General features: G+C 46.2%; 1 protein-coding gene across 1 annotated transcript; it reads right to left on the reverse strand.

The window, feature by feature from the left end:
• Positions 1 to 1098: 1098 nt before the first annotated feature.
• On the reverse strand, positions 1099 to 3907 carry LOC125942798 (uncharacterized). Its single transcript, XM_049661042.1, has 2 exons — positions 2286 to 3907; positions 1099 to 1186 (listed from the first exon to the last, which is right to left on the reverse strand). Exons 1-2 carry the CDS (start codon positions 3627 to 3629, stop codon positions 1139 to 1141), a joined length of 1392 nt encoding a protein of 463 aa, XP_049516999.1. The 5' UTR covers positions 3630 to 3907; the 3' UTR covers positions 1099 to 1138.
• Positions 3908 to 14457: the final 10550 nt, after the last annotated feature.

Genomic DNA, 14457 nt, shown 5'->3' on the forward strand with positions numbered 1-14457 from the left:
CCAGTGCGTCCTTCACCTGTGGGAAGCAGATGTTGCCTGTTGCGACGGAGTGTTTTGTTGTCCTCTGTCAACACTTCATATGATCTTGGATACACCTGCTTAACCACTTTCGCTTTCCGTGACCAAGACTTTTTCTTCAGCCTAACAGTCTGTCCCTTTTCCAGTGGTGCTAGAACCCGTCTTGAATATTCCTTTTGAACATGTTTCCACACTTGGGTTCTCTGCTGGTTGCTTCAATCAGGAAGAGTCGATCTTAATCGCCTTCCTTGCAGTAGTTCTCCAGGTGATCGTCCATCTTCTAACGGGGTTGGCCTGTAGCTAAGTAGCCCCAGCCAGAAATCTTCTCTTGCTTCTTTCGTTTTCTTCAAAATTCTTTTAGCTACCTGCACGCCTATCTCTGCAAGTCCGTTGGACCTCGGGAACTCCGGGCTTGAGGTGACATGTCTGAAGTCATACCTGCTTGCAAATCGGCAGAAGTCCCGGCTTCTCAACTGAGGTCCGTTGTCTGTACACACCTCATACGGCACACCGTATCTCGCAAATATGGCCCCCAGCTTGTCGATGACGGTTGTCGCCGATGTGTCACGCAGCTCCTCCACTTCTGGAAAGTTAGAAAGAGCGCCATACACTGAAAGATACGACCTTCCACCGTATTCTAATAAGTCGACATCGACCCTATACCATGGGTAATGCGGTGTAGGTCTAATGATGAGTGGTTCGGCGGGCTGATTATATGCATAGCGTTTGCACACAGCCCACCTCTGGAACATTTCTGTGATATCTGCGTTAATGTTTGGCCAAAAAATGAACCTTCTTGCCCTTGCTTTACATTTATTAAGGCCCATGTGGCCTTCGTGCACTCGTGCCATCATCTCGCCTCTCATGGACACAGGCACGATCACTTTTGTACCTTTCAGTAGAGCACCTTTCACAATTGACAGCTCGCCTGTGAAAGGTTTCAGCTCTCCTTCAACTTTTTCACCGTTGCGAACGACCTGAATTACGGCGCGTAAATAGGGATCATTGTCAGTCTCTTCGTTTAGCCGCTTCAACGTGATGTCGCTGACAAGGGCTGTAACTGCACTCACAGCATGCATTTCCACATCGGCATCAGCGTCCGCATCGCCCTGGTCCGGCATCACGGCTGTGGCTCGCGATAGCATGTCTGCCAAGATGAGTTCTTTTCCTGAAACGTATCGAAGGACATAGTCATATTTGAGCAGACGCATAAAAAACCTTTGTAGTCTAGGTGGCATATCAGCGATTGCTTTTTCAGCTATAGCTATCAACGGCCGATGATCAGTTTCCAAGACAATTTGTCGACCACAGATGAAGTAATGAAACTTCTGGCAGCCGAAAGTCACTGCTAATGCTTCCTTTTCTATCTGTGAATAACGCTGTTCCGCGTCCGTCAGCACCCATGATGCGTATGCCACAGGACGCCGTTCACTTCCGTGACGCTGCATGAGAGCTGAACCCAAACCATTTATTGATGCATCTGACGTCACTTTTGTTTCTTTCTCAGGTTCAAGATAGCTAGCAGTGGCTGCTGGCCAAGGCTGTCGCAGATACTGTGCCATTCATGCGTGTGGTTTGGTGTCCATGCAAATACTGCATCATGCTTGATTAGGCTGCGCAAAGAAGACGTCCTCTGCGACAAGGAGGGAAGGTACTTGGAAAAATAATTGGCTACACCCAGAAGACGCTGCACTCCCTGTTTATCGGCCGGAATGGGCATCTATTTCATGCATTCGATCAGCCGTTGGTTGGGCTTTATGCCGTCTTTCGAGATAATATCACCCAGAAATTCGATTTCGTGAACAACAACCTTGCACTTCTCTGCGTTTAGCTTAAGACCAGCTTTCCTAACAGCTTCGAGTACTGATCTCAACCGATGGTCATGTTGTTCCTGCGAGATTCCCCAAATCAAAATGTCATCTACATACACATGAACGCCCGGTAAGGAATCAAATATTTCGCTCAGAGTCTTTTGAAATACTTCTGACGCTGACGCAATTCCAAAGGGCATCCGCAAGAACCTATACCTTGCGAAAGGAGTTGTGAAAGTGCAGATTCTTGACGTTTCTTCGTCGAGAGGAATTTGATGAAAACCAGCTTTTGCGTCAAGTCTACTGAACACCTTTGCACCGGCCAGTTCTGCCTCTACGTCCTCCCGCCTTGGCATTTCGTAATGCTCCCGTTTTATGCTAGCGTTGATTATCCTGGGATCCATGCAATGCCCACAACTTTCCTTCTTTTTCCTTGACAATTACCAATGGGCTTACCCATTCAGTCGGTTCGTTGACCTTTGTCACGATGCCCGCTTGCTCCATCCGCTTCAGCTCGTTGCGAAGTGGTTCTTTTAGGGCCAAAGGAACTCGTCGGGCAGCTTGAACCACTGGGACAGCATCCGCAGACAGGACCATCTTGTAGTGTCGCTGTACGCAGCCGGTGCCTTGGAATAGCTCGCCGAATTCCTGCATTACTTGTTCGGAGCTGCTTGCTGCTACTGCGTCGACTGTCCTGGTAACTAGCCCGAGCATTTCACTTGCCTTGAGCCAGCGCAGTGCCTGTCTTCCTTTCTTGGAGACGAAGAAGTCCAAGTGCTGGCGTCTGTCACCGATGACTACTTCTTGGCTGATGACGCCTAGATGTTTGATGATGGCCCCATCGTATGACCGCAAAGTGGTGTTGCTGCGTTTGACAGGCGGCATTGGCCGCAGCTTCCTGTAGGCTGAATACGGTATGAGGTTAGCTTGAGATCCCGTGTCGACTTTGAATTTTAGTTCGTCGCCGCCAAGGCTCGCTATCACCATCCAATCTCGTTCATTCCGTATGTTACCGGTACACACATCTAAAATTTCAAAGTCGTTGCCATCACCGTCATCCTGGAGCTCATCTACACGCGCCGCTCTTCTGCAGCAAACAGCAAAGTGATTCCTTCTGTTACAGATTCTGCAAGTTTTGCCATAAGCTGGGCAGTCGCGTGGCCTGTGTTCTCTGCCACAACGTGAGCATTTCAACATTTTTGGATGCTTGGTTGAGATCCGAGCGACATTCACTGGATCTACTTGGTTTACTTTATCTGACCATGCTTTGCATTGCAAAGCAGCTACCTCTGATGCCTTGCATATTTTTTCGGCTTTGGCCAGCGTGAGCTCGTTATCTTGCAGGAGTTTGGCCCGGAGGCTGTCATTGCTAACGCCGATCACAATTTGGTCGCGAATCATGGAGTCTGTTAGCTCTCCGAAATTGCACGATCGGGCTTGCATCCTCACGTCTCGTGCGAACTGTTCAAAACTCTCCCCCGCTGTCTGCATCCGCTTTCGGAACAGATACCGCTCGTAGACTTCGTTTGTTTGAGCAGCCCAGTATGCGTCAAACTTGACTACGACGGTATCGTAGTCTTCTTTCCTTTCACCTTCCCTGAAGGAGAAGTTGTTGAAAACTGCTAATGCGTCCTCCCCTGCTAAGCTCAGTAGTACTGCTGTCTTCGCTTCCTTGCTCAGGGGTTTGTCATGCGGCTTTGTTACCGTGAAGTAGAGCTCCAGCATCTGCTTAAACCGTTGCCAATTCTTGCCCATATCACCTGTCATGAGTAGTGGTCCCGGTGGCTTCAGCACATCCATGTCTGCTCCTGGGTGCACCCGAGGTTCTGCTCCCGCTGGATAGTGTTGCACTGGGCGGCCACTTCTGACACCATGTAAAGTTCCGTGCGTTATGGGCGTGTGCAAAGCATCGACCAGGCCGACATGGTGAAGGGCGAAAAACTGCTTGCGTCCTTTATTGCGCTTGCTTATAAAGACACGCCAAGAGCAAAGAGGGAAAAGTAAAGAGAAAGGGCATGGCTCGTGCCGAGTAGAAATAATGACGTGGTTTGCGCTGGTAAGCGTACTATCAGATCACGATACACATATAAACATAAAACGTGACCAATGTTTTTCAAGGCTCGGAAAAATCACATCCAAGGTACTGCGCAAAGCCTGTGCAAGGTAGTGTACAGTTTGCTGCCCTGTCCGAGCCTTCTAAAGCAGCGCACCATGATCTGTAATAGCTGAGATTAAGAAAAGATAGGGAAACATAAGCAGAGATCAAGAAATGGGGGCATCGTGCATTCTGAAGACTAGGCATCCTCATCACTCTGCCACCTGTTACCATTACATCCCAAGGAATGTCAAAGCTCATCTAGAATCTCAAGCCGTCAGCTTCACCCCGACTCGGGAATATTCCTGCTAAGATAATCAAAGGAACGAAACATTTGGCAAGCAAAATTCTACAACTTATCTTCGTCCAGTCTCTCAACACCGCTCAAGTTCCAGACGACTGGTCATGAAGCAAAGTTGTGCCAGTGTTTAAGATCGGAGACCGTACTGACCCGTTCAATTATATCTCGGTTTCATTAACATGCATCTCATGTAAACTCTTCGAGCATATTCTCCACTCCTATAGAGCGGATCACGTCGATCAAAACTTTTCTTCTTTCCCAAAGAAAATGGTTTCAGGGCTGGCTTCGAGAAGCCAGCCCTGAAGCTGCGATCGCAACCTTTTGAATTCCCAACCAGTCTTCACCTAAATCAAGATTCTTTGTTTCAAGCAGACGTCATTTATTTAGGTTTCTCAAAAGCATTTGATCGCGTTCCTCACCAACGTGCCATCTGTTAACTTGCATGTCGGTCATCAACCCTCTAGTATTATCCTAGAGTCGCTGCTTTTCAAGCGAAGCATGTATTGGCTCACAAGTTTTGATGGCGTTGTAGTCAAGAAAAAACTGACGTGTAGTGCATACCCGCATTGCATATGCGGATATGAGCCAGGGATATGACTGTATAAGCCAGGGACAACAAAGAAAGAATGAAGGAAATAAAGAAAGAGCAGGTGCGGGGAAAGCTGCGTCGGCGCAAGATCCCGTGACGCGCGCGACCAATCAGGGTCGTTTGGTGTGTCGCGGGGAAGGAAGGGGAAAGTATGGGAGTCCTCGCGCGCTTCGCCGGGCTTCCCTCACCTCAAATGTTTCGGCGCCCGGATGGGATGGCCCCGCGTCGTGCGTTCTGCCGAGGAGCAGGCTGCATTTAAGCAACGGCGCCGGGAAATCGCTCGGCAAAGGGCTCGTCGTCGACCTGCCGATTCTAGCGGGAAGGCTTCCGAAGCCCAGGCGAAACGTCAGCGAGGAGCCGCAAACCCCGAGTTGTGGGAGCGCGATGTTTAGACCAAACGTCAGCGTCTTCTTGCCCTCCAGGAACCCGACAACGGTGGTGCACGCCTGGGCAACGCTAGAGCCAACGCGAGTTTCTCAACCGGAACTTTGCAGCCAGCTGCAGTGCGTGTGACCGGTTGTGGTTCGAGCACAACGTGGTACTCGTCAGTGCAATTCGTTCCGAGGAACACTGAAGAAACACACGACAAGCTTCGCAGCCCCCATTTCCTCGACAGGAGAGGGGCTGCTGATTTTTTGGTGTAACCGCTCACAGCTCAGTTATCGCCAGTCACGCATCTGAAAACAAGGCAGTCATCTCTGGAGTACCCCAAGGTTTTGTTCTTGCACGGCTTCCTGGTTTTCAACAATGACCTGCCCCTTACGATTTCGGGACCTGTCCGCCTTTTTGCGGACGATTGTGTCATTCATCAACGCATCTCGGATAACACTGACCAGGAATTATTAAAAGACGACCTAAACCGAATCCAGCTGTGGTGCTGCGACTGGCTCATGCAGCTTAATATTTTGAAATGTAACTAAATGGACATCTCACGTAAATGCCCCATTAATCATTTCCCGCGCTCCCAGAACTCAATGGCGTTGTCACTGAAAAACTCATACAGGTACCTCGGTGTCGAAATAACGAACAAATTAACGTGGGCTAACCATATTACCAAAGATTGTGCTAGTACTTCTAGAATACTTGGCTTTTGACGAAGCTCACGTGCTATGTCCCCCCCCCCATCCATCAGACACCTGGCATGTGAAACATACATTCGAGCTAAAATGTAATATGCCTCAGCAATATGGAACCCTCACCCTGCCTACTTGATTCACTCGCCCGAAACCATCCAAAACCGGGAAGCACACTTCGTAACCTCTCAATATACATCTCAGCTCAGCGTTACTAACATGAAATCGTCTCTCAGCCTTGAACCCTTAGCGCTCCACCGAAAAATTGCTATGCTTTGTCTCTTCCACAAATTATATTTTAACTTTCCTGCTCTACGCGAAAACTTGTTATATGCCCATTTACGCTCCTCTCGCCGTTTATTTAATACCCTCGGCATTCATCGTTTACTCGGCTCATCCAACGCCTTCAGCAAATCTTTCCTTCCCATCGCGACAGAAGAATGGAACAACGTTCCTGAAAGAGTTGTTACCGAATCCAGCCCCTCCAGCTTTATGCAGCTACTGAATGACCACTTGAACCTAAAATAGTTACAACCCTCGCGCTCCTCTTCCAGCAATACGATCTTGTATTATTGCATCTTCTTCTTCTTCTTTCTGGGGCTTTACATGCCAAAACCAGTTCTAATTATAAGGCACGCCGCAGTGGAAGGCTCCGGATTAAATTTGACCACCTGGGGTTCTTTAACGTGTACTACTACGCAAGCACACGGGCGTTTTTGCATTTCGCCTCGATGGAAAATTGTAGAGCAACATAAAAAACACCCGATACAGTTTTCTGTTGCTCAATACGTGCTACGTAAAACTGTTTTTCCACGCACGAGAGACGCCCGCGAATACACGCAAAATTGCCGCGCGACTGGCCGCTCGATGCACTTTGTGTGTATTCACGGGCTCCTTTCACGCTCGGGAAAACCCTTTTATGTAGCACGTATTGAGCAACAGAAAACTGTATCGGGAGTTTTTCATGTTGCTCTACAATGTTCTCATTGACACTTTTCATTTAATTATAATATTTGAGAAGTTGATTATTTACTAATAGCAATTATGCAATTGCGCGGAATGCAAAAAATAATATGAGTATCTCTAAGCGACGACAAAGAACATTACGTTGGTTCCGTCCAGCTACGTTGGCATTTGCATGTTTTTAATGTTTGACTCAAATTACGTGGGACACCCTATATATGGTGTTTGAATTCTTGGGATTTCAATGAAAGCAAAACACATTGATTTTGCTGCAAAACAGACTTTTCAAGGTGCTAAATGTCTTGTTAATGGCCGTGCACTCAAGAGGGTTTTATTTAGAAATAGCTTACCCAGTATGCTATATAGTTCGTTTGCTACCCATTTCTCAATCTTTAAATGCTATTGCTGGTGTATAGTTCCTCTACATTTTGCTATTTCTATATTCCTGCCTATGCATATCGTAATTAGCTTTACTCGCATATACACTCACTCCTGCCATAGCGCTAACCGGCTGCAGTATGTATGTATGTATAAATAAATAAATAAATAAAAAATAAATGCATCCCCCTGTTGTGTTGACCAGTACATTTATTTGTATTTGCAGACGCTTTGTAACAGTGAGGGATCTCCTTGGTAATTCAGTAGCGACACAAACAACGACTTGTGGTGCAATTTAACAGGACGTGTTCCTGGACCATACATATTTGATTTGTGCCCCAGAAAGGCAATGAAAATATAACTTTTGTGGTAGTGTATTTCGCACGTGTGTATGTGTATGTTGCTGTGTTTTTTTTTTCTATTTTTTCTCACTTCCTTTTTTTGGTCCCTTGCCATCTCACATTTAGCAGCAAGTTTGGCAAGCCTGCGGCTGGGACTTCTCCAGATGCCATAATATTCTCTCTCGAGAGAGAGAATATTATGAGAGAGGGGAGCTAGATGTCGAATATGTCACAGCCACCGATGGCCCACCGTAGTCATAGCTCGTTGGAATTTGCAGGCGTTAGTTGGAATCATAGATGATTCCAACTAACGCCTGCAAATTTCCTAACTTCATCACCCCACCTAGTTTCCTGCCGTCCTCGACTGCGCTTCCCTTCTCTTGGTATCCATTCTGTGACTAATGGTCCACCGGTTATCCATCCTACGCATTACATACCCTGCCCAGCACAATTTCTTCCGCTTAATGTCAATTAGAATATCGGATATCCCCGTTTGTTCTCTGATCCACACCGCTATCTTTCTGTCTCTTAAGTTACGCCTAACATTTTCCGTTCCATCGCTCTTTGTGCGGTCCTTAACTTGTTCTCGAGCTTCTTTGTTAACCTCCAAGTTTCTGCCCCATATGTTAGCACCGGTAGAATCCAATGATTGTACACTTTTCTTTTCAATGACAGTGGTAAGTTCCCAATCATGATTTGGCGTATGGGGGCCCCTAGTAAGAGTTCCTTAATTACACACGTGCGTACACGTCGTGTCCGGTCACAGTACGAGCACTGAGCCATCTAATAAGTGTACCAGTACCAGCAGGCATTCAGAGGTGTTTCTAGTGTGGTTGTGCTGTTTTAGGCCGTTTTTTTGACCTCATGATTCTTCTCTGTTCTCGCCCTCTTTTCATATCCAAGCCTTTTTTACACATCCACTCGCGGACAACAGTAAAAGCGACTAATGAACCAAGCTGGTCGCTGCAATACATAATTGTTGTGTGATAATGGGCTTTACAGCAAAATTACTTATTATGCAGTGAAGCGTTATCAGAAAACCTTTTAAACACAGGTAAAAACATTACATGCACGCCATCATGCATCCGCGATGCCTGGTGTCACGCAGGTAGCCAGCAATATGTCTCTATGCTAATCAGCAGGTGGCGTAGAGCAGAGGTAGAACATGCGGCTTCTAATCTGAGGGTCGTAAGTTCGAATCCTCCTCCAGTCCACTACATTTTCAGGCATGGAGTGGCGCCTGACACCGGCAAAAACAATATTGCCGAGAGCTAGTGGGGCTATACTACTCCAGGTGCAACCAAATTTGGAAGGCCCACTAAGCTTCAAGAAACTCACTCCCTCATCAGAACAGGAATTGGCATCCCTGGTGTAGTATTCGGCCACTATCTCCCTCATGACTCCTACAATTAACCCATGGCCCTTAGTCCCCAGCGGCTGCGGAGCACCTGATCAAGGCGGCGGTCAGACCTGTGACGCGGCAGAGAGTGCGAGGAATCTCTGGGTGCGGACAGGCCGCCACTGGAAACTGAACCTGGCAACGTTCAACACGCGCACCCTATCGAGTTAGACTAGCTTATCAGGGCTATTTGAAGAATTATCAGGCATTGCCTGGGACATTATTGGCCTTAGTGAGGTGAGAAGAACTGGTGATGCTTATACAGCGCTGACTAACGGCCACGTCCTCTGCTACAGAAGTTTCCAGATAATAACGAATTTGGGATACGATTTTCAATCCATAAGTACATAGCGGGCAACATTGAGTAATTCTACAGCATTAAAGAGAGGGTAGCAGTCGTTGTAAGAAAGCACAATATGAGGTATAAAATGAAGCAAGTACAAGCCTACGTCCCAAACTCCAGTCACGATGATGAAGAAATGGAACAGCTTTATGAATATGTTGAATTAGCAATGAGGAAGGTGCAAACTCAGTATACGGTAGTCATTGGCGACTTCAATGCAAAAGTGGGGGGAAAGCAGGCTGGTGAGCAATCAATCGGCAACTACGGCATCGATTCTAGGAACGCTAGAGGAGAGATGTTGGTAGAATTCGCGGAAAGGAATACGCTCCGAATAATGAATACCTTCTTCAGGAAGCGCAGCAACAGTGATTGGACCTGCAAAAGCCCTAATGGAGAAACAAGGAATTAAATAGATATCATACTCTCTGCCGATCTCACCATAGTGCAGGATGTAGAAGTGCAGGGTAGGGTAAAGTGCACTGACCATAGGTTATTGAGGTCTATAATTTCACTTGAATTTGAAGAGAGAAAGAGTAAAATTAGTCACGAAGAAACAGGCCATCCTAGACGCAGTAAGGGTAAAAGCAGACCAATTCAAGATGGCGCTCGCAAACAAATATGCAGCTTTGGAACACGAAGATGAAGACAAGATATAGGTAATGAATGAAACCGTAACTAGGCTGATTTCAGAAGCAGCAATTGAAGTGAGAGGTAAAGCACCAAGGCAACCAATGAGGAAGCTCTCCTAAGTAACAAAGGTCGTAATAAAGAAGCGACAAAACATGAATGTGGAAAACTCGAGAGATCAGATAGAATTCGCTGAACTGTCAAAACTTATCAACAAGAAGAAAGTAAATGATATTCGAAATTATAACGTGGCAAAGACTTATGAAGCAGTAAAATATGGACGCAGTATGAAATCAGTGAGAAGACAATTGCGCATAGGACAAGCAATATGAATGCACTGAAAGATAAGCGGGTAATATCATCAGCAATTTTGATGACATAGTAAAAGCAGTAAAATAATTCTACACTGACCTCTACAATACCCAGAACAGCCAAGATACTTTCATTCGAAGTATTGATGAACAGGATACAAAGGCTCCTTCTATAACTAGCGATGAAGTTAGAAGGGCCGTGCAAGACATGACCAGGGGAAAAGCTGCTGGAGAAGATGGAATAACAATCAATTTAATCAAAGATGGAGGGGATATCATGCTTGAAAAACTTGCGTCCCTTTATACGCAATGTCTCACGACTTGAAGTGTACCAGAGAGCTGGAAAAACACCAACTATATACTCATTCATAAGAACGGAGACGTTAAAGAACAGAAGAATTAAAGACCCATTAGCTTGCTTTCAGTATTGTATAAAATATTCACCAAGATAATTTCCAATAGAATCAGGGCAACACTTGACTTCAGCCAACCAAGAGAACAGGCTGGCTTCAGGAAAGGATATTCCACGATGGATCATATCCATGTCATCAATCAGGTAATCGAGAAATCTGCGGTATACAATCAAGCTATCTATATGGCTTTCATAGATTATGAAAAGGCATTTGATTCAGTAGAGATACCAGCAGTCATAGAGGCATTGCGTAATCAAGGAGTACAAGAGGCATACGTTAATATCTTAGCAAACATCTACAAGGATTCCACAGCTACCTTGGTTCTCCACAAGAAAAGTAGAAAGTTACCACCGCTCCTTAAAATATTTCCAGCCGAATAAAATTTCTATATATATATATATATATATATATATATATGTACCTGTCAGGAAAGGGGTCAGGCAAGGAGACACGATCTATCCAATGCTTTTCACTGCATGCTTAGAGGAAGTATTCAAGTTCTCAGACTGCGAAGGCTTAGGAGTGAGAATAAACGGCGAATATCTCAGCAACCTTCGGTTTGCAGATGACATTGCTCTATTCAGCAGCAATGGGGACGAATTACAGCAAATTATTGAGGACCTTAACAGAGAAAGTGTAAGAATTGGGTTGAAGATTAATATGCAGAAGACAAAGAGAATGTTCAACAGCCTGGCAAGGGAACAAGTATTCAGGATCGCCAGTCAGCCTCTAGAGTCTGTAAAGGAGTACGTTTATCTAGGTCAGTTACTCACAGGGGACCCTGATCATGAGAAGAAAATTTACAGAAGAATACAATTGGGTTGGAGTGCATACGGCAGGCATTACCAAATCCTGACTGGGAGCTTACCACTGTCGTTGAAAAGAAAAGTGTACAATCATTGCATTCTACCGGTGCTAACATATGGGGCAGAAACTTGGAGGTTAACAATGAATCTCGAGAACAAGTTAAGGACCACACAAAGCGCGATGGAACGAAAAATGTTAGGCCCTACGTTAAGAGACAGGAAGAGAGTGGTGTGGATCAGAGAGCAAACTGGAATAGCCGATTTTCTAGTTGACATTACGAGGAAAAAATCGAGCTGGTCAGGTCATGTTGTGCGTAGGATGGATAACCGGTGGACCATTAGAGTTACAGAATGGATACCAAGAGAAGGGAAGCGCAGTCGAGGACGGCAAAAAACTAGGGGTGTGATGAAGTTAGGAAATTTGCAGGCGCAAGTTGGAATCCGCTACCGCAAGACAGGGGTAATTGGAGATCGCAGGGAGAGCCCTTCGTCCTGCTGAGGACATAAATATAGGCTGATGATGATGCAAATCAAGTTTCTGCGATATGTTGTCATCAGTTTCGGTAGCTGCAGTAAACTTTTACACAAACGTCTATTGGCTTCACAGCAAAAAACCTGTAGTGCAGTGAAGATGCATTGACTTGTACTATAGGTGTGACTGTACTTCTACTATGATAAAGCATCCGCAAAATTAAACCAAGAACTGTTTAGCTTGAGTTTCACTGTTTTAGTGCATCCGTGCGAGTGAGATTTTTCCAACTTGCTAAATTTTTGTGCTTGATGTTCGTTATTACGTTGTACTGTGTAGAAGCTGCACGTCACAGGCAGATGCTTACTCGTTATGCAATGACTAACAAATTAGTGGTTCTCGCCATGAACTGCTACCCATAGTCCCAGTGGTCACAATGATCTCACCGTCTCTGCAAATGGGTGCGAATACTACGTGTCTTTTCAAATCAAATCAAACTTTATTCCAACATTCGGTATACGGAGGGCCGTGGTCAAAAAGCCGCTACATGGGCTTGACGAGGACCACGACCCAGTACAAATGGCAGCGACAGGCAAGTGCCGCAATACAAAGATGCACTTTACGCCAAAAATAAGAAATTGCACATAATAAACTAAGCAATAATCTCAGAGATATTGTGAGTACAGATCCAATAGAAATATAATTACAATGAATAGTGTCTAATATAAAAGGCATGCGTTGAATACACTATATCGCAATAAAAGCAACATCAGCCCTAATGGTAGAACATGCAAAGGTACAAATGAGATGCACGGAATCGCTCCCTATAAAGCGAAAAGTCCAAGTATTGGTTTAACAATAGCATAATAAAAGCGGTAAAGCGGCATAAACAAATGGTATATCAAGTGTGAGTTCAAGAACGTACAAAAAAGTTATGAAAGGCCGTAATCGACATTTTCAGATTGTTAGTTGATTCAAGATACGATGCCCGCACAGCCGCGCTGTGAGCAGCCGACGGAGCAGCACGCACCCCCTCTCCGTCGCCTCCCCGAGCACATGAGGGTCGGACCCTCCCGCGTTTAACCGTGCGTGGCTTAGCCGTGTCCGGGGAAAAGGGATCCTGGGGGTTGAGCCGAAGCCGGGTGTTTGGACCTTTAAGGCCCCTCGGCAGAGGCAACACACCCCTTTGGCCTCGGCTTCACGTAGACGGCACCCCCGGACTGACCCACCCGGGGGAAATCGGTAGTTGCCTTTTCCTGTCCTCCTCTTCAATCCTTCGTCTTTTTCTCTCACTTTCAATCTTTCCTGTCTCCTTCTCACTTCTGAACTTCTGATTTTCCAGGCAGCTAGGGTTAACCTTGTGTGAGATAGCCAACCTTGGTTATATCATATTTGGTTATAGTGGTTGTGTACAACTGGCGTTGGCAGGTCTTGTTCATAACAACCCTGTCGCGTCCCCTTGTTGGGCTCCACGGTGGGCGGCTGGCACCGCTGCCGAAATCATTTTAAGCTGTATGGCATCCTCATACCCCAAACTCCCTGATCGCCCTCTTTTTAAAAGAGGGCGCACCGATGAATCCCTGAACTTCTTCGCAAAGACCACTGAAACTTTCCCACGTTTCCACGTGATTCATTGTGAAAACACTGACAAAAAAGCGACAAACATCTCACCCTTCTTAGTGTCAAAATGTCTCACGGAGGTCATTGGAAGTGGCTACAAAGCCACCAAGATGGCTAGTGGTGACCTTCTGATTGAAGTAAAAAGCAAAATGCAGTTCGAGAAACTCACAAACCTGGTGGCATTTGGCGATAAAACCATATCTGTCAGCGAACACCGAACAATGAACACCGTCAAGGGTGTGGTTTCAGACAACGACCTCATGAATTTGACTGACGAAGAACTCCTGAATGGACGGAAAGAAGAAAACGTTATAAATGTACAACGCATAAAAATCAGGCGCGACAACAAAGAATTACCAACCAAACACATAGTACTTACATTTGGCTCTAGCATACTCCCGGATGCAACAGAAACAGGCTACCTCAAACTGCGTGTAAGACCTTACATTCCAAATCCACGACGCTGCTACAAATGTCAGAGGTTTGGCCATGCCTCTCAAAGCTGCCGAGGACAACTAACTTGTGCGAAATGCGCTACAAAAGATCACTCTGGTGATGAATGTACTGCTGAGGCCCATTGCGCGAACTGCGATGGCAACCACCCCGTATATTCCAGATCTTGCGCAGCCTGGAAGAAAGAAAAAGAGATAATCACTATCAAAGTCAAAGAGAACATCAGTTTCAGGGAAGCACGACAGCGTCTTTCACCTTCATTTTCAATGAAAACTTCTTTTGCCGAAGTGGTGCAACAGGGGGCAGCATCACGACGGTCCCCGGCGGTCGCCCAAGGCACGCGCAGCGTACTGAGGGGACTGCCACCCGCCCCCATGGTGGGAGCAGCTAAGGCTGCCCTGCCCCTCTCGAACTCGGTCACACCCGAGGCCTCGACTAGCGCTGGCA

The sequence above is a fragment of the Dermacentor silvarum genome, chromosome 1 (assembly GCF_013339745.2).
Source record: "Dermacentor silvarum isolate Dsil-2018 chromosome 1, BIME_Dsil_1.4, whole genome shotgun sequence".
Lineage (NCBI taxonomy): Eukaryota > Metazoa > Arthropoda > Arachnida > Ixodida > Ixodidae > Dermacentor > Dermacentor silvarum.